Consider the following 19,957-nt stretch of genomic DNA (forward strand, 5'->3'; position numbering starts at 1 on the left):
TCCCGATCCTGTAGAAGTGGAGCAGGTTTCCACAACCCCTGTCCTCATAAGGGACACTTAGTCGCGATTTTTGCGTCATCTGTTAGCTAACATAAATAATTCTTTTGTGTACTCTGGAGATTCTGGAACATCCGATTTTTCTCCTCAACAATGCGTGATATTCAAGTAGTCGACATTCACAATAAGGGCCGATTTCCCCTTCGAAAGGATTTGTCGGAACACAGAATGCGATGACTGATAAAAAATCCAGGGCCATCTCGAATAACGTGAAACCTGGAAAGGGGCGAAGCATGCAGTGTATAAGTGTAATATTGGCGCCTTGGCGTTTTTGCCCACGGAGATGAAACAGTTGGGAGGTAAGGGTATACAGCTTTTCTGTAGAAGCGTCTTGTATGTAAATCACGGAACTTTATAGTGGGATGCGTTGGAAAACGAGTGTCCCGGTGTGTTCTTTTAGTACGCGTTTTTGTCCACGTAGATAAAGCTCTCTAGCGCGAGGCGTTAGGAAACGAGTGTCCCAGTGTTTTAGTACCGTGACTACATGAGACGACGACAGGAGACTCCGACAGCCCATGCCCCCAAGGGGTTTCACCCCCAAAACTGTTCATGAACGTGTGTACCAGTGCACACTGCACATACAGAGCCGGATGCGTAAGAAAAGCTTGCAGCAGCCTCCCTTTTTGAAAGCTCACCATGCTTTTCATTCTATATATACACTACGCCATCAATGGCTGGGTGTACAGAGCGCAAGAAAGGTGTAGCTAAGGTACTTCGTTACGTATGCGTCCATACAGAATATATTTTTTTTCGGTGCAAGCAAGCGCAATCGCGTTCGTCAATGCAAATTCCCCCTTTAAAGTAAAAAAAAACTGCAGCGAGATCGGGGTGTGGTTAGCAGACCGGATAGCCGTCCTGAAATCAGTGGTAATGACTCAATTGAGGTGTGCGTGGTGTGCGCGCGTGTGTGTGTGTGGGTGGAGCTGTGTATCTGTAGTATGTGTATGGGAGTGTGTAGGGGTGTATGTGGCGTCTGTATAGCGTGCGGGCGTGCGTGTGTGTGGATGTCTGTGTGTGTTCGCGTGCGTGTGTGTGGGTGGAGCTATGTGTGTAGTCTGTGTGGTGGGAATATGTAATAAGGTATGTGGCATCTGTATAGAGTGCGTGCGTGCGTGTGAGTGCGTACGTGCGTGTGTGTGGATAGGTGGATAGGTGGGTGGTTGGAGCTATGTATCTGTACTCGGTGTGGTGGGAGTGTAATGGTGTATGTGGTGTCTGTATAGCGTCTGCGCGTGCGTGTTCCCGTGTGTGTGTGGGTGGAGCTATGTGTCTGTAGTATGTGTGGTATGATTGTGTAAGGGTGTATGTGGCGTCTGTATAGCGTGTGTTTGTGGGGGGGGGGTGGAGCTATGAGTCTGTAGCCCGTGAGGTAGAGTGTGTAAGGATGTATGAGGCGTCTGTATAGCGTGTGTGTGTGGGGGGGTGGAGCTATCTGTATGTAGTGTGTGTGGTGGGAGTGTGTAAGGGTGTATGTGGCGTCTGTATAGCGTGCGTGCGTGTGTGGGTGTCTGTGTGTTCGCGTGTGTGTGTGGGTGGAGCTATGTTGTGTCTGTAGTCTGTGGTGGGTATGTGTAAGGGGGTATATGGCATCTGTATAGCGTGTGTGGGTGGGGGGGTGGAGTGGAGCAATGTGTCTGTAGTCTGTCTGGTGGGAGTGTGTAAGGGTGTATGTGGCGTCAGTATAGCGTGTGTGGGGGGTGGAGCTACGTGTCTGTAGTCAGTGTGGTAGAAGCGTGTAAGGGTGTATGTGGCGTCTGTATAGCGTGTGTTGGGGGTGGAGCTATGAGTCTGCAGTCTGTGTGGTGGGAGTGTGTAAGGGTGTATGTGGCGTCTGTATAGCGTGTGTGTGTGGGGCGGGTGGAGCTATGAGTCTGTAGTCTGTGTGGTGGGAATGTGGCTACTGTATAGCGTGTGTGTGGGAGGGTGGAGCTATGTGGGCAGTCGGTGTGGTGGGAGTGTGTAAGGGTGTATGTGGCGTCTGTATAGCGTGTGTGTGTGGGGGGGGGGTGGAGCTATGAGTCTGCAGTCTGTGTGGTGGGAGTGTGTAAGGGTGTACGTGGCGTCTGTATAGCGTGCGTGCGTTCGTGTGTGTGTGGGTGGAGTTGTGTGTTTGTAGTCTGTGCTATGGGAATGTGTAAGGGTTTGTGGCGTCTGTATAGCCTGTGCGCGTGTGTGTGTGTTGATTGATTATGGGGTTAACGCGCCGACGCAACGCAGGAAATGAGGCGCGCAGTAGTGGAGGGATCCGGGTTAATTTTGACCACCTGGGGATCTTTAACATGCGCGGAAATCTCAAATACAGGGGCGTTTATGCTTTTCACCTGTCTGTGTCTGTCTGTGTCTGTATGTGAGTGTGTGCGTGCGTGTGTGCGTGTGTGTGTGTGTGTGTGTGAGAGAGAGAGAGAGAGAGAGAGAGAGAGAGAGAGAGAGAGAGAGAGAGAGAGAGAGAGAGAGAGAGAGAGAGAGAGAGAGAGAGAGATGCGTTTTTGCAGCCGCCCCATTCCATATGGGCGATTTCCCGTATACAAGCCCAGTCAACCTCCCAAGCGTTGTAGTTCCACACAATTAACGGCCGAGCGCCAGGCGGGGAATTCTCTTGTACCTATTTTAATTTTCACCAGTAGGTGACAGACGCCACCAAGCAAACGAATGCACAGCCACGGTGGACGCTCATTTCGGTAGCCGCCTGTGGCAGGACATTGCCTCCATACTCTTTCACCACCCGATAATGCGGTGTTGTGGAAGGCCGAAGGGCCCCGCCAGGTCGACATGGGTCAGAGGCCCCTTCGCCAGGTTAAGGGCAGCTTTCCAGGCCTGAATTCCTCTTCCAAGGGTGCGCACTCGACCAGCGATGCCTTAATCCTTAAAGAAACCGGTGGGTGCCCGGCGGCACGCGGATTAGAACTCGGTACTTCCCGCATACGAGTCTTGTTCTGCACCTCTAAGCTATCGCTGCGGTTGTGTAGTTATCGCGGCAGTTGTGTAGGAGTAGTGAAGAATACGGTCCCGCGCGATTACGCAGGTCGCAAGCGAACGGCTGGACATTAATCTCATGCTGCTAGTTGTAAAGAAATAGGAACCAACTTTGTTCAACTTAAATCTTCTGGCTATACTTTTACGACAATGGAAAACGGCTGTCAAGCCAGGCCACGGCGTTAGCAGCGTAGCTGTGTGTGTGTGTGTGTGTGTTGTGTGTGTGTGTGTAGAGAGAGAGAGAGAGAGAGAGAGAAAGAGAGAGCGAGAGAGCTTTCGTTTCGGGAAGGTCTTGGTGCCACTTTGGCAAAGCTTGCGCGTCATGGACATACACCCGGCGGCAAAATAAGCCGGGGCACGCGAGCGCGAGGCAAAATGCATCGCTGCGCCATCTGACGTTGCACTTCTGGTGTCGAGACATGCATGTGCGCGTGTGCGTCCAACCACACTCGCTGTCCAGTATTTTCCTTCACTTCAAGCAGCAAAGCGCATGATAATCAGTGTTTGACGATACGGGTCACTTTATTTGTTAGTATGCCTCGCTCGTACACGCTTCCGCGGCGAACGGCGATGGTGAAGTGTGCGTTGCTCGCTCGGCCCCGATCCGACATGCAGACAACATATCTTGCCCGCCTTGGTGACCAACCTATTCCACATACATTCCGTCGCGTCTTTGTATTTTTTGCCTAAATCATGTGGTTGCTTTGTTAATAAATTAAGCACACCTAAACGAGAATGAATTCAGGCTAGAATTCTTTGAATGAAGTGTGGTGAGAGGTCACCTTGCTCACCTACTAAAACAACTACTGACGGGGAAAAAGGCGTGCAGAAATCGGCGCTGTCGTGGGTTGGACCAAAAAAAGACCAAAAATAAGTAATAGGTTGTAGTACGCGTTGAATTAATTGACACAGACACATACCAAAATTTCTCTTTTAGACAGTCCAAGTAAAAACGCTCTCACCCTTAAAACTAAGATATCAAAATCTCGTTGCAATGCGTCCTTTGTCAGAGCCAGGCAGATAAAGCAAAGCACGCTTCACCCTTGCCGTCCGTGGCCAATCCGTGTGCCAGCGAGATTTGTTGAGCATGAAAACGAAGGAAAAGACCGGTGTAGCATAGAGTTTCTTAGTAAGTATACTAGAGAGGAAACTGCGCCTGGGAATCCATGTCGTCGGGGGGGTTTATGGGAAGACCCTCCTTTTGGCTTGGGCTTGGCACGACAATTAGATTCTTAAGCGGTTTTGGGTATTCGCTTTCTTCACTATGCACTAACACATCTACGAGCTACGAGGCAGCCGAAATCATTTCTGTTCTGCGGTAACCGTGTTCGGTGAAACAGCACGAAGTGCGTGATCGCACATGACATTAGTCATGCCGCAGTCGGAGGACGTATGACTGAGCGGGTAATATGCCGCCTTTAAATTTGTAGCCGACGAACAAAAAGCAAAAAAAACGTACTTTGACGAAGACAAGATACGACGACTGTATTCTCCCTATCTTGTCATCGTTCACGACTGTTTAGCGCCACGTTTTCTTTTTTCTTGTTAAATCAGCTGACGGGTCGGTGCACAGGTTCATCACGAAGGCGACGTTTTCATAGGCATGCACGCTCAAAAATCTTTCCCAAACTCTTCAAACAACTTATTTATTATTTGCAATAATTGTAAATGTAATAAAACAAGAGTTTCTAATGAGTTTTCCCGTCAAATATTAACATCGTTCGTAACTACCACCTTGGCCTGCAGAATAGTAGGCACAACCGTTCCGGCAAAAACGCTTTACTTCTTTTTTCCTTAGTTTTAAAACAGCGTGTTTTATTTTACACTTACATATTTGCACACTATTATTTGCGTTTTTGTGGCAATTTGTTTACATTTGCGGTCACTAAAACGTTTCAATCCAAGCCAATGATGAAACTAAGGCGAGCGCATGATCTCATGGCGGTCCATGACGACGAAGACGGCATTGATGTGAGCCGCACAGACGCTAGGACCAGATTCCTCTCTAGTGTATCCACTAGAGAGGAATCTGGCGGCCCTAGCGAAATATATATATTGTAAGAAACTCTATGAGGTATAGTGTACGGGGGTTGGACGCGCACGCGCGCATCGGTGTCTCGACACCAGTAGTGCAACGTCAGATGGCGCGGTGATGCATTTTGCCACGCGCTCGCGTACCCCGGCTTATTTTGCCGCCGGGAGTACATCTTCTGGGTCTTGTTTTGAACTCTCCACCTTCAGCAGCTGGTCGCTAAGCCTTGCTGCTGACCACGTCCCTGCCTAAGTGCCGTTTTACATCAAAGCCTTATTTTCCGGAGATATCAAACCGCAATTCCGGACCACTGAGCGCGCTGTGTACGCCCCGGTCGCCATAATTAAGATGGCCGCACCGATGGTGTGACGGTTTGTCTCGCTTCGTAACATATCACAAGCGTAAGTGCCCACTTTCAAAGCTCGCTATACCCAGCTTTCTCGCTCAAAATTCCGACCTCTCAGGAACCTAGCAAAACCACTTCTGGAAAGTGATAATTCGCGTAAAGCAAGAAATCAACGTGGCAATGAAAACACTAAACTTATTTTCCGGGGTTCTGAATATTTTTTGTGTAATTCGCTGTCAAATCTTACTCGCCATGCATTTGTATGGGATAGTTTCCATGGCTCAGGAACTTAGTCGCGCAACGTGCAATACTTGAAACTGTGCACAACGCACGTTTTCACCCCCAAATATTATCTGCGCCAAAACACTTTCGATTTCGCTCAATAACTACAGCATAATCACTGTTGAAAGGACTGCCATGAGCGGGAAAGCTGCATATTAAGAGCAGAATATGCGGGAATTCATTCGTCCGCTATCTCAGCCACGTTTCGGGTATGCTTCGTAATGGCACTAACCGGGCTCCCGGCGCTCCACTGAAGTGCCAGCCTCTTCTGCTCCGGCAGGCGATGCCGCCACGGCAGTAGCGGTGCTGGATTCGCTCGGTTCAGGCTTTCCTCCTTCTCCGTCTGGACGGGAACTTCGAGAGGAGGTCTTGCTGCGATCCACGCTGACTTGCGAAGGCTTTCGGGGCTCGCTGCCTCCTTCGGCTGGCGGCGCGGACGCGGGCTGCGCGCCGCCGCCCAGGCTGACGTCGGAGGCGGTGACACCGGAGGCGGTGACGCGGTCCGGGAGGTTTTCGGTACTCTCGACGAATGCCGGGTTGACTCCGAACGCCGTGCCCTTTGTCTGACCCAGACCCACCATGCGGTCCAGGTTGTAGTCCGACTGCGCGGGTGCATGCAACGAACGCCGTTAGCGTCAGATTCTCTGGCCCGGGCCTTAAAAAAATAATTCAGGACGGCACCACCGGACGAATCCATGAGAGAAAGGGTACCCGGTACCCAGCCACCGCTACGGGCAGGTCTCACCAAAAGCCCGCCTCGGGAGCTGCAGAAAGTCTTGCGGGCCTGTATGCCAGTTATACCTGGAGAGTGTTGAGCGGCATAACTTGTTATATTCGTAAATCGAGTATTTGAAAACGGAAACACCAAAAAATTGACTGATTTTGATTGATTGTAGGGTTTAACGCGCCGACGCAACGCAGGCGATGAGGCGCGCCGTAGTGGAGGGCTCCGGATTAATTTTGACCACCTGGGGATCTTTAACGTGCGCCGAAATCTCGTAGACACGGGCGTTTTTGCTTTTCGCCTCCACCAGAAAAGCGGCCGCCGCGGCCGGGAATCGAACCCGCGACCTCGTGCTCAGAACACCAAAAAATTGTGGCTGATCCCTCTTTCATAGAAACCGGTAAAACACGAAAGTGAAATGTGCCCTCACGGGAGCAGTTGAATGTTTACTGTGCATCGATATGAACTTGCACATTGCTATTTATATTTCGTCGGTATGGCACTGTTATACGCACCAACGTTCGACACTGGATTGCACGCGCCGGACCGTTGCGTAAATCCGACTGAAACCGCAGGCGCTCGCAAACCATCCGTGCGAACGAAACCTAATGGTTTTCAGCGAATCATTTGGTGAACACACGGTCCGCTGCAGAGAAATGAGTAGCCGACCGTATCACGAGCGCGTCCCCCGTGCACGCAGGCGCTGGCATCGAGGCGCCAACTGTCGGCGCTCAATAGCGTCATGATGCACTACTTCGCTTCGCCTCTCCTAGACGGCAGCACCATTTGAAGAGAAGGATATAAGGCGCGTTCGTAGTTTTAATTACGCGTCTGTTCATAGCGCTGCCGGGAGCGCGTTTCGTACCTCCCGTTAAAGGAGCCATGAAGAGAAAATACAAGTTGGGCGTATTAGAAAGACTGCTTAGTCCCGATAACAACGATACCAATATCATCGCAATCTTCGAAAAAATAACGGAGATATTAAAGAAAACGTGTGAAGCAGTCGCGACCCCCTAGCCAATTTCCCGCAACTTTTCTATGACGTCACGTAACCTTGTTTGTGCGATTAGCGGCCGCCTAACTGACCTGTCGCGACGATACATGACTGGGCGTCTGTAATGGGGCCTCTAGTTCCATTTGACCGCATCAATTGACGCCGCAATCTCGTAAACACGGGCGTTTTTGCTTTTCGACTCCATCAGAAAAGCGGCCGCCGCGGCCGGGAATCGAACCCGCGTCCTCGTACTCAGCAGCACAACACCTTCCTCTGAGCCACCGCGGCAGGTTTTTGGGCTCTCGCAACCCGTCATTTAAATAGCGGCCCGCTTTCCTAACGAAACTCTTACCAGGGTAAGAATTCTTAACTTCTTACCTCAGTAAAATATGCTGTTGTGCTAGTTGGTGCATATCGCTTGTAGAAAAGGAGCGCTGAAAACACCAACAGAAAGACGAAAAACGGCGAGACAGATGCGCTGCATCTGTCTCGTCGTTCTTTGTTTTTCTGTCGTGGTCTTAGCGCTCTTTTCTTGAAGTAATTCTTACCCTTTCATGCTCACGTTCTTTCATTGCGAAAGCATTATGGCTCCACCTCTGGTGTCATGGAACACAGATGATGTACACCATGTGTGCGGGATGCTGGTTCCTTGAAGCTACCATGCAAAGTGCAGATTTGAAGCTTCTGAATGTGGAGTTTCGAATGGTTTTGGCATGGCCGCATACCCACAACAAAAGGGCTGACCGATGGCGATTACAGATGTCAGTGCCAGGAACTGTTGTCGAACCCAGGGACTCGCTGTGGCATGCGATTACTTCACCGCTACTCTGCGCCTATGTACGCCACACGGAACACGGCTTTCAAGGTACACCTACGTCTGCTTACGTGATTTGGACGTGAAAGCGTTATGGCTTTCCCTGGCGAAACATTCCTGCGACATGTGTCAGGCTGGTTCCATGGAGATCAACGTTGCAGCAACCAATCGAGTAAGTGGAATAGAAAGATGCGCCAAACACGCCCGATCATGAGGTACTTCCTGGCGGGAAGATTTCTTTAGATATTAACCCTTTGCGCTGCAACATTGATCTTGGAATATAAAATGCGAGCAAAACCATTCGCTCAATCCCGTTGCCTATTAGTTTGCTGTGCGCTCATATGGGGTGGCGCTCTTAAGAAGGGACAGCCTAGATGGGCCCAGCTGAGCGCGCTATCGGAGCACGCGCTTAGCCTTGACCTGTTTGCAGCTTGCCTCCGTGATGCGGCGCTGACGTACAAAAAAGTCGCCGCTTGCGCACACATGCGGCCAAAATAGGGGTGGAGGGAAGGAGGGGGGGGGGGTAGGTAGCACAGTTTACGAAATGATGTGTCCATGTAGGCCACACATAAGTTTCCTTCAGACAGCGGAGGCCAGGCTATGGTAGATCATGTCCCATAAGACAATATTCAAGACCGGGGTAGACACGCTAGTTAAAGATGTGGGCGACTGTTCGAAGCCTGTACGCGGCGTTCGCAGGCCATGTAGGCCACACATAAGTTTCCTTCAGACAGGGGAGGCCAGGCTATGGTAGATAATGTCCGATAAGACAATATTCAAGAAGCGGGTAGACACGCTAGTTAAAGATGTGGGCGACTGTTCTACGCCTCTACGCGGCGTTCGTTACGATGATGATGATGATTGCTATTGGTTTCTTCTTTGTAGCGGGTGGTGACGTGTCATCTTACCGAAAAGGACTAATCTACCCATGTTTCGTACTCTTTGTTTAATTCTTGCGCTGCTTAGGGCAGGCACAAAAAACTTATTACGCACAATACTTTTTTTCCTGTTACATGTGGTAACCGTCCTAAGCAATATTCCCCTCTCTGCTTTTCGTCCACCAGCATTCTAATCTTTTTTTAGTGGCCTCGAAAGCCGAATATTTCCCTCATGTAGATTGAATAGTTTTTGTTACTTTTCAGACCCCATCATTTTGTGAATACTTCCCCACAAGGCTCTTCGTTCGCAAGCAACCTTCTCTAGCCTCAAGGAGCAAAGCACTGCCCTGGGAATTATCGTAGACATTTTCCTTTCTGAAGTCCAATTTACACCGCCTTTTTGGGTGAGCTTCGCCGCGCTACATTTGAGCCTGCAGTGAAGCACGCTTTAACATTTTCGGTAAACACAACTCGAAACCCGGATAAGCCGCCTAGTGCAACTATCAATGTAAAATGGGAACGTAGGACGCACCCACTTAGTACATAATCCTAGCACACTTTACATAGACCGCATTTCCGATTTTCGTTTTGCGTGATTAACACATTAAGTAGAACAAATCGCATGTTTAATCGCAGAAATTGTTTTCGATATCGTGTTCGGTGATTTCAGTTTGAGTGCTCATACAACACTCAACATTGCCATCATTTTATGACAGCTGTTTCGTTCGTGGGGACAAACACTGCTAACTTTTAATTTATTTGCGTATTTCCGCAGCAAAGACTGCTTAATATCCGCCACAATCCCTCCTTAATATCCACACGGCGTAGAATTCCTTCGAAGCGGGAGATATCGCTGCATCATACCCCTAGTCTCAATTACACTAACTCCGACATCCGTAAATGTACATCCGTAAATGTACATACGATTATGGAGACTTCGTTACACCGGTAGCGTATCTTCGTGCTCATTTATTTTGTCCCTATCCAGAATGCTCGATACCAACTAGCTCAACTATATGCCTTAAAGGGACCCTGCAACATATTCGATAAACGCTTTCACTCTTTCCTCGCGTCTGGAAGCACTGTGAAAGCTACAGTTATCGCCAGCACAGAGCGGCACTGCGTGATTTGCTCGCCGGACCAGATACGCCTTTCGTTTCTGCTTCGTTTTTGTGGCTTTATTTTTAAATTAAGCGGTCATTGCCGCAACTGAAGGAAAACCGGCCAAAAGCCGCCACATGGCCTCAGTGACGTAATTCGGGCTATCGAAGAACATCAAGTGCGAGTTTCTGTGTGAGTTGGCAAGTTATCTGATGGGCATAGAGCAGTAATTTTTGGCTGAGGTACTTTGCGACCCCCTGATTTAAGTACTGGGTGTGTTGGGTGACTTCGTTCTGCAAGCATTTAAGATGTCAAACAAAAGTTGAAAAAAAGTGTCGCGGGGTCCCATTAACTAGTGTTGCAGGGTCCCTTTAACTGTATCGTTTTTGCGATGCCTTTAAACGGGTCCATTTATCTCAAGCCGCTCTGAGTCAGGCCAAGGTTAGGAAGATGGGACGCTCACCTCGCTTTTTACCAAACAGGTGTCGTGCATGTTCGGTGGCAGCAGTTTCCGCGCGATTCTATTGTATGCGGGATGAACTAACCGCGGGTTCACCTTGGAAGGTCTGGTGGCGCCTGCAGTGAAAAGGACAATGTCGCTTTGCATCCCTTAACGCCATTTAGACACGCTAAAACCAACGTTTCCTTGGGTTACTACTAGAATATACTCATTAGGGGCAAAACGTTTGGAATACTAAACTAGGTGCAGCGGAAGTACTGATAACGAAAAAGGAACGACGGATCCGTAGTTCATCAGTATGGCTCCGAGGCCTTGCTCCTTAATGCACAGATATCTCCATGAAAATAAAAAATAAAGGATTATGCAGGCGCTTATCTAGGGCGGTTCGTACATGGTTTGTACGTTTCGTACACCATTTGTTGCATGGATATGAACACCACTAAATCAGTATCCGAAATACTACTTTTATAATATATTCCCGTTTTCATATATAAAGGACGTCCTCGTGAAGTCATCGTCATATCCCCCTTGGTAAGTGCCGAAGGTAGTAAATCCTCCTTTGCTCTACACTCCACAACTTGTCGGAGCTAAAGCCATGGTCCCCACTGACATTTTACGTGCCAAGCCCGCCTCCAAGAACCCCTTGGGGTTTTTTGACGTTGGTCGTCCGGCGTCGACTTTTTGAAGCCGGATAGTGGTTATGAGTTTAAACGGGGGAGTGTAAGACCCGGAAGTGGGTTGTATTTGTATCTAAAGTTAGTAATAAGCACATCAGTTAGAAATGCTATTGCTCGCCGAGGTGAAAAAATGCAGCATTGGAAATGTAGGAAATGTAGGAATGTGGGCTCACCTGTGAGTAAGCTAACGATGATCCCAACGATGACTACGAGCGAACAAGCGATCATGCTGTACCATACGTAAGATATCCGGTAGAAGAACGGGATGCCCTTGCTGAAACGACACCAAAACAAATAAAAAACAGGCCTTATTGCAGTGTTGGGCACAACACACATGACTGACCTAAACAAGGCACAATGGCCGTGTAAGAGTCGAACTTCGCGAAGCTCCGTAATAATCATCAACAGCGCTTTATCTCCACAAATACTCCCGGGGACTCGTAACTGGAGGCTCATTCCGTTATTTAAATGCATTTCACCCGAAGGGGATTAGTAACAGGTCTGTTTGTTACACCGGGACGCGTGATTCCAAACGCTTCGCTGCACACAGCACTCACGTGACAGGTGTGATGTCACTGCGTGCACCATTCTGTTGAGCGCCTGCTAAAGGGTACTCAGCACTCGCGCTGACAGCGTAGATTCGAGCCCCAGCAGGTGTATCTCTTGCTTTTTTTTCATTGCTTAACTTTTTTTCCTAATTTATTTTTTTCTCGAAGTTCCAATCTACGTGTTGCTTTTGTTAATAATAGTGATTTGGTATGTTTTAGGTCACTTTAGGCTTGGGCGCAGCCAATGACGACGTTTAATTACCGTTCTGCATTGCGCGAACAGAGATGTCACTTGGGTGCTCTGTGCACACGACCAAGCAAGATGCAGAAGTAATCAATGCGACGTAAATGGCAGAACAGTACAGATCCCAAAAGAGTCTTGGAAAAGAACGGATGACTAACCTTCTGGCGCACCTTTCAGCCCAGCTTTTTGTGGCATTAGTCGCTCTTGTTAGTCGGATTTTTGGATGCCGCAAGACTAACTTTAACTTGGCGAAATAAACTTGCGGAATATCAAACGAATTTTGCTTTGGTGTATATAAACAATAGGGGTGCTATTCCAGAAGGCCCGAGATTGAGCGGATCTCGGAAGAGACGCGACGACCATGTAACATGATATTTTGAGGCGGATTTTAAGTGCTTTAGCAATTGAGGTGATGTAACCGGTCCAGGGCAGCGCGCTCTAAGGAGCCGCGACCAGTGCGTGGCGCAGTTCTCAGTGCGTTCTTTCGCTCCGCTGTTGCACTGGTGGCTACTGGGGGCAAGCAAAACCAACTACGTTACTTTATCGCAATTTCGTTTTACTGATCTCTATTTCACTACAATGTTCAATTACTTTTTATTTCTACCGTCGGTAGCAGGCAATGCAATCACACGACTAAGGCCGACTGGCAAAAAAAGAGAGGGGTGAAGGAAACGCGCCACATTCAAAATAATTGCTGCTCGTTGTTGCGTTATCGAAACCATCCGTCCGCTTTTTGATACACAATTTCCTTGGGACACTTAAGTCTACTGACGTACTTTGATGGCGAAAGCTTCTTTACTGATACATTGTACTTGCATCTTTTCCCTCGCTTTCATTCTTTTGCCTTTTGGCATGAATTACTTCTGCTGGCTTCTTGTTTGCTATACCGTGTTCGTGACACCTTCTTCTCTTTCAATTCCTAGTGAACTACGTCAGCAAGGAGACTGCCACACACCACAGCATCCCTAGAATCGGGGTTCTGTGCCGGTGGCGTGCACCTGTATTTCTCACGTGCCATCATGTTCACGTGTCATGCACTATGTTTCAGCATCTACTTTTACAATTCGTCTGAATTTTGAAAACCGGACCCATTAGCTCCTCAAACCTCCCAAATGCGTACAAATCACCCAAGTGGGCATGCGCTACAAAGAAATAGCAACAACCGCAACTTTTTAAGTTTGCTTTATTTCGCTTTGCTCTTCACCGCTGTTGTTCGACAAAGCTCTCTACAGTGGTTGTTTTTTATATGGAGTCCAATCCCCTCACTCCTCTCTTCCTTCGCCCTCTTTCCTCTCTCGCTCACCCTCCTCCTGGCGTTACGCTGTTAGGTCTCAACCGTCACGGGTCTCAACTCTCCCCTTCACAAGGTCTGCATGCTCTGCTACCTTCCAGACGACGACGACGCTGGACACAACCCGTTGAAGTGCGTAGAGATAGTCTCCAATAGACACGCGCCGTTTATTGTGTACTATCCTGCCAGTACCGTTTCGTCAGAATGGGGCGACACGCAACACCTCAAGTGAAACTTCCTGCCGCGCTGACGATAGATGAAACGCACGGTCATGCAACGCCTCGTTCGAAACAGTTTCGCGAGCAGACGACAGCTTAAGTGAACGCTCCGGCTGGAAACGGATAGACGCATAGTAGAACCAACGCCGCCTTGATAGAACCTGCGGAAGCCATGTGGAACCACCTAAAAAAGGCGAACATGTCTGCAGGGATCTTATTCCGCACATACAGGCAGACTGTCAAGTCGTGACGGTCGCTCGTGCGGTTGCTACCGCTTCCGCGGAAGGTGGCCGTCGCGTAAATCAACAGCGCACACAACACTTGCTCTTCGGTGGTCACGGAGCAAAATCCGCCTCAAAGTCGTCACAAAGGGGGTCGGTCGCCAGATATGACTGCACAACCAAAGCACAGTACTTTTCGAGAGATGAAAACGAGCTCGAAATTCCTCCTCCGGTAAAGAAAAATATCTGCCGGGATAGAAATATGCCTGCTAAGGCGACCGTGAACAATGAACCACGCCACAGCAGCCGCCATCACGACCCTCGCGAATTCAACACGGTCGTGCTATATCAATCCCGAGTTTCATCCCAGATCTCGTGCCAATGAAACACACCCAGCGCACTCGTGAACGCGGTGTAGCGAGCGAAGCCCCACCCAACCATGGCGTCGACTTCACCGGTAGGGTAGCGTCGCAGCCGCGAAGTCACTTGCATCTGATGCTCCAGTAAGAAAGCTTAGCAGTAAACAATGGACGAAGTCCCCAGGCCACCGCCAATCAATACTGCCACAGTCGCGGGGGTGTTCGGCCCGAATGGAGAGTTCGCTCTACTCCGAACCGTAAGAGCGGCCAAGGCGACATGATTTTCCCACGGCAGCCGTCTTCATACACAGTGAAAACAAACAATGACAGATGACACGACTTCAACATCTAAAACGCACTTGTCAATGTTCAAATACGCTCATGACACGCTGAATTGGGGCGATTTCGGATACTACGCCCGCCGCCCGCACGTAAACAAAGTCGGGCACGTTTGACAGAGTCGGGGGAAGGGCGCGTTCCCTTCGCTTCAGTGAATTCATTCGCTTGCTTGGTTTGGGCTTGCGCTGAGCTACGCTGGAGCCACCCTCAAACGATGTACAGTCGGGGACTTAATTTTGCAGACCACGCGAGCGCGTGGCAAAAGCCACCGATGCGCGCTCTGGAGGCCCGGCGCCTGTTGTCGAGACCGCCGCGGCGCGCATGCGCGTCCTGTTTTACTCGCAGGCACGCCGATTTTCTCGCTTCCTGCAGCGGTGCTGCAATGGTCACTCAAGCACCGCATAGCGACGCCTTTGTAGCATTTCTTTCTTCCCCATGGCACATTTGGGGCCTAACGTGACGATTGCGAGGGCTTTGGCGCAAGTGCTCCTCGCGTCCTGATAAACACTTGCGCCGAATGCTTTATTTGCTTGTTTGGTGCTTTATTATTCATAGACGATGAGACTAGTGGCTTGCGAACGGCGTCCCTGAATGAAGCGCGTGCGAAGCACAGTCTCACGGTACCGCGCTACCGATGAGGAAATGCCAGCTATATGAATAGCGAACCTTTATTCACCTTTTTTATTGCGTAATTTGGCCACTGAACATAATATTTCAGCTCGCTCTCCGCTGCCCATAAAGTAGGCGATTGGCAAGTTTGATAAAAGAAATCCTCTGTTTTATTTTTCATGTCTACTTTCTTACTTAAAAATGATTGAAAGACATACCCATATGAATTGTCTGTTCGTTCTGCGCGTCAGGATTATTCAAAACGGCACCTCGGGTTCCCATCGAAGAACGCCATAACATTATTCGCTACTTTTCGCCGTAATATTAATCGCTACTTAGGTCCTTCCGAATGCTTTTGTCACTAATGAAAGGGTGTTTAACCACTGAAAAACAATAAGCTTGTACTCCTGTTTCATTGTTGAACTTGTCCTTCCGCTCCGCTGGGCATCTGCAAGGTGGCCCTTTTCTGATGGAGGCGAAAAGGAAAAATGCTCAAGTGTGTTCGGGATTTCGGCGCATGTTACACATACCCAGGTAATCAAAATTAATCCGGAGCTTTCAACTACGGCGCGCCTTATCGGCTGTGTAGCATCGGCGTGTTAAAACCTCATAATCAATCAATGCAAGCCGACCACGAAGAATCACTCCAGCCTTGGAGCAATTCATCCCCGTAGGCATGAATTCCTCGGCTAAAAGCATCTCTTGGACAATTAGTAAGCCGCCAAATGACCCTTTGAAAAACAGCTTCTCAAAAGTAGCGAATGATTTTACGGCATTCAATGGGAGCCCGAGGTGCAATTTTTACGAATTCAACGGGCAGAGCGGACAGACAATTTATATAAGTACGTAATTCTATCATTTTGAAGTAATGAAGTAGGCAGCAAAACGCCGAAATAATTTCTTTTATCAAACTTGCAAATCGCATACTTTATGGGCAGCGGAGAGCGAGCTGAAATATTATGTTCAGTGGCCAAATTACGCAATAAACAAGGTGAATAAAGGTTCGCTATTCATATAGCTGGCATTTCCTCATCGGTAGCGCGGTACCGTGAGACTGTGCTTCGCACGCGCTTCATTCGGGGACGCCGTTCGCAAGCCACTAGTCTCATCGTCTATGAATAATAAAGCACCAAACAAGCAAATAAAGCATTCGGCGCAAGGATTTATCAGGACGCGAGGAGCACTTGCGCCGAAGCCCTCGCAATCGTCACGTTAGGCCCCAAATGTGCCATGGGGAAGAAAGAAATGCTACAAAGGCGTCGCTATGCGGTGCTTGAGTGACCATTGCAGCACCGCTGCAGGAAGCGAGAAAATCGGCGTGCCTGCGAGTAAAACAGGACGCGCATGCGCGCCGCGGCGGTCTCGACAACAGGCGCCGGGCCTCCAGAGCGCGCATCGGTGGCTTTTGCCACGCGCTCGCGTGGCCTGCAAAATTAAGTCCCCGACTGTACCAAGCACAATTCAGTGATTCAGTGGAAGAACAGAACACCGAGGAAACCGGAGCCGCCCCGCGCCGCTTTTAGAGGGCGGAGCTTTGAAAGAAGGCAGGGGCCAGGCCAGAGTTTTAAACGAAATATCGGTGTTACCTACTTTACAGCGGAGTGCATATTGCAACTGGATTCTAGACGGCGCTGCACGCGGATATTTGCACAAACCGCGCTTTTTCAACGTGAGCGGCCTTAACTGGGCGCGCTGATAATGCCAGGCGTGCTCCGCGCGATTTCGCCGGTTTCGCTCGAGGGATGTTCCAATATCACTACTTTATTAACTCGAGCAGCTGGAAACTCGGGAACGAGCTAGCTCGGACCTTCTGATTTATTTATTTATTTATTTATTTATTTATTTATTTATTTATTTATTTATTTTTATTTATTTATTTATTTATTTATTTATTTATTTATTTATTTATTTATTTATTTATTTATTATAGGGTTTAATGCGCCGACACAACGCAGGCGATGAGGTGCGCCGTAGTGGAGGGCTCGAGATTAATTTTAACCACCTGGGGATCGTGTACACACGGGTGTTTTTGCATTTCGCCTCCATCAGAAAAGCGGCAGACGCGGTCAGGAATCGAACCCGCGACCTCGTGCTCAGCAGCGCAATGCCCTAGCCACTGAGCCACCGCTCAGGCCTTCTGGAATAGCGCCCCGGTAGTTGGTGGCCATAGAGTTTCGCCTGGTGTCTTTGGTGTAATAGGGAACTAGTATAGAAGCGCCTCTTAAACGTGATAGTAAGAGCGAAAAACAATATTTAACCGTCAATGCTAATTATCAAAACCCTTGGCATAACTTCATGGCAATTAGTCATTGAAGTAATCGAAATTCCTGAAGTTCTGGACATGAGCAGCGGTTCCCAGTTCCCATATTCATCACCGAGAAGCACACGCGGGTACAAATACATACAATATTTCCCTTTGTTGTCCTTTTTGGCTCACAGACCGTATGAGTTCGACAATTGCTATCAATAGAAACAGCCAGAAAGTCCGCCTAATGCGGCCGTAGTCCTTGCCATATTAAGAACTTCGCAGTTTTCTTTAGGTTTCCTTAGGTATGCAGAGAACAAAAGAATGTTTTTGTTATTTTACCTCAATAACATTCATGTGTTTCTTTTGTTTTTCGCTACGTTTTTAACACGATTAAATTGGGACCATGGGCAGCTCAGTGCTGCCGATTAACACATTTTTATTAAATACAATTTTAAAAGGTTTTCTTTTATAAAATAAGGAGAATTACACAACGGGCTCCGGAGGCAAAATTAATTGCTCAAATTGCTGAACAATTGTGAAAGATGCCAAACGTCAGGCTATGCTGCACTGCTGTGTCCTGCTGCTTGTAGTTCCGTGTTTCGCTTCGCAACGCTTATTATTTCGCACGTGATGAACCTTACCGAGCGCGGGTTAAATTCCTATCCACCCGCAGCTCGCTCGCCCTCTAGCGCCTCTCGACCAATCAGGATCCAGAATTGAACCAAACCTTATAGTATATTCCAGAATTTGTCAGTGTCCCTCTCCCGCACTCTTAAAAAAAGGTGTAGCTTTAAGTTGTTTGTCACAGCATCCATTGGGTACTTATAGTAAGTTTACTAACTTAAGCACGTAGTAAGCACCAGTACCTTCAGCAGGAGTGTCCTAGTGAATAACACTCCCCTTAGCTGCATGCTTTTACTAACTGACCATGCATAACCTAGTAAAAAGGGCGACCTTAGTCTAGTGTGTGCACACTTACACTTTTTTACACTTTTTGGTCCTATAGAGTTTAAAGATCTTGTCCCATGGCACACACATTCAAAGGTTGTTTAGTTTTAAGGTTGAAGAAAGGGTGTGCTTCTGAACAGCCTAAAGTATGGTTGTGGGCATGGCAGCTACTCGTGGATCAGCTGAGCGAAGCACGACATCGACGCACACACCGCACTAAGACCACAAATTAAGAAAGAAAACCAACTGGGGAGAGCGAGTCACCTTAGTCACCTTAGAAATACATTCGCTCGTCTTGCTTTTGTAGCCAGCAGCGGGAAGTCGTCTGATAGAGTCGGTGAGCTTGCCGCAAAAAAATCAAATAGTTTAGCGATAATTTTGGAATTATGCACTTTAATGCGAGCGTATGCATATCAGCATATGGATTTGCAAAATTTTAATCGTGCGGTGCAGTGGGAAAAGGGCTGTAGTTATTATGTTCAATGAGGTATAGAATTTTGTGTTAGTATCCGTTAATGTTAGTATCAAAGAAGCAGCAGTTACTAAGTGCACGATAGCGTTTAGGATCCGTACTTAGTAGCAGAACTTACGTACAGTTCTGCAGGGTAGTAAAGTTCATAAGTAGTTAGTAAATACAGCCGTTACTGTCGTTTCACTAGTTTTTTTGTTAAGAGTGCATTTCCACTCATCCTGTCCACTAACTCTCCACATGTTGCAGCAGCACGCGCGCACACATTTTCGCTGCCCCGGCATGCTGAGCGAGTGGACCACATGCCTTTTTCCGATTCGGAGTGAAACGGGATCACGCACAACGTCCAATATCGGCAAGGGTTGCTCGGTAACGCAAACCGCGCATGGTGCGCGGGAACAGAACGCAGTCAGGGTTTTTCCCCTCCCTCACTTGTCGACGTCTGGGATGGGGACTCTGAAAAAGGTGGCGTTGGTGGGGTCCTGGTGCGTGATGTTGAAGTACTCCGCCAGGCATCCGTTCACAGAGCGCTTGGGCATATCCACCGCCGGCTTGTAGTAGAACGCGCCGCCGCCAATCCAGATGGTCGTTACCAGCGACGTCACGATGCCGACACCGGCGCCCTACGATGCGACAGAGCCACGAGAGCAGTGTGACTAGGTATACAGGCAGGCTGTAATGTGGTCCCTTCGTGAGTAGCTGTAGGCGTAGTTCGAACATTGGGGGGAAGAGTGTGGGCCTGCACCCTGAACTTTGCGGTCGCGGCTGTTTTGGCGACAGCCTCCTCCCATGTCACATACCTACAATTTCGCAGCCTCCACTATTTTGACGGCAGTGGCTGCGGACTTTACTGCCACCGCATTTTTGTGATGTCACGGTGTGGAAGAGGTTCGAGCAAACATCTTTCATTTTGATGGTGCTGTGACTCAAGATTAGAGGCCGCGCCTGGAACTCGACGATGTTCACATCATTTGCTGTTGGCAATAAAATGTTCGAACTGCTTCGTTCTTTCAGATGCGTGCTGCCACATACTCTGCTACTCTAGTTCATATCGAAACGTGGATGCTTTTCTCTATTAGCAAAGGGTGGGGATACATTTTTACGTTAGTTGTATTCTTATTTTTT

The 19,957-nt window shown here is 48.6% G+C and overlaps 1 protein-coding gene across 1 annotated transcript in view; it reads right to left on the bottom strand.

Annotated features, from left to right (window-relative positions):
• Positions 1-19,957, bottom strand: part of LOC144169718 (sodium-coupled monocarboxylate transporter 1-like) — a 57,728-nt gene that overhangs the window by 2,916 nt on the left and 34,855 nt on the right. Inside the window, exons 12-15 of the mRNA XM_077699032.1 lie at positions 19,265-19,455; positions 11,512-11,612; positions 10,665-10,777; positions 5,923-6,292 (exon numbers count right to left, since the gene is read on the bottom strand). Of these exons, the coding sequence (XP_077555158.1) occupies positions 5,923-6,292; positions 10,665-10,777; positions 11,512-11,612; positions 19,265-19,455 (775 nt within the window). The remainder of the gene's footprint in view (positions 1-5,922; positions 6,293-10,664; positions 10,778-11,511; positions 11,613-19,264; positions 19,456-19,957) is intronic.

This window comes from Haemaphysalis longicornis, unplaced genomic scaffold, assembly GCF_048455015.1.
Source record: "Haemaphysalis longicornis isolate Haplotype H1 unplaced genomic scaffold, Haemaphysalis longicornis Haplotype H1 scaffold_2, whole genome shotgun sequence".
NCBI lineage: Eukaryota > Metazoa > Arthropoda > Arachnida > Ixodida > Ixodidae > Haemaphysalis > Haemaphysalis longicornis.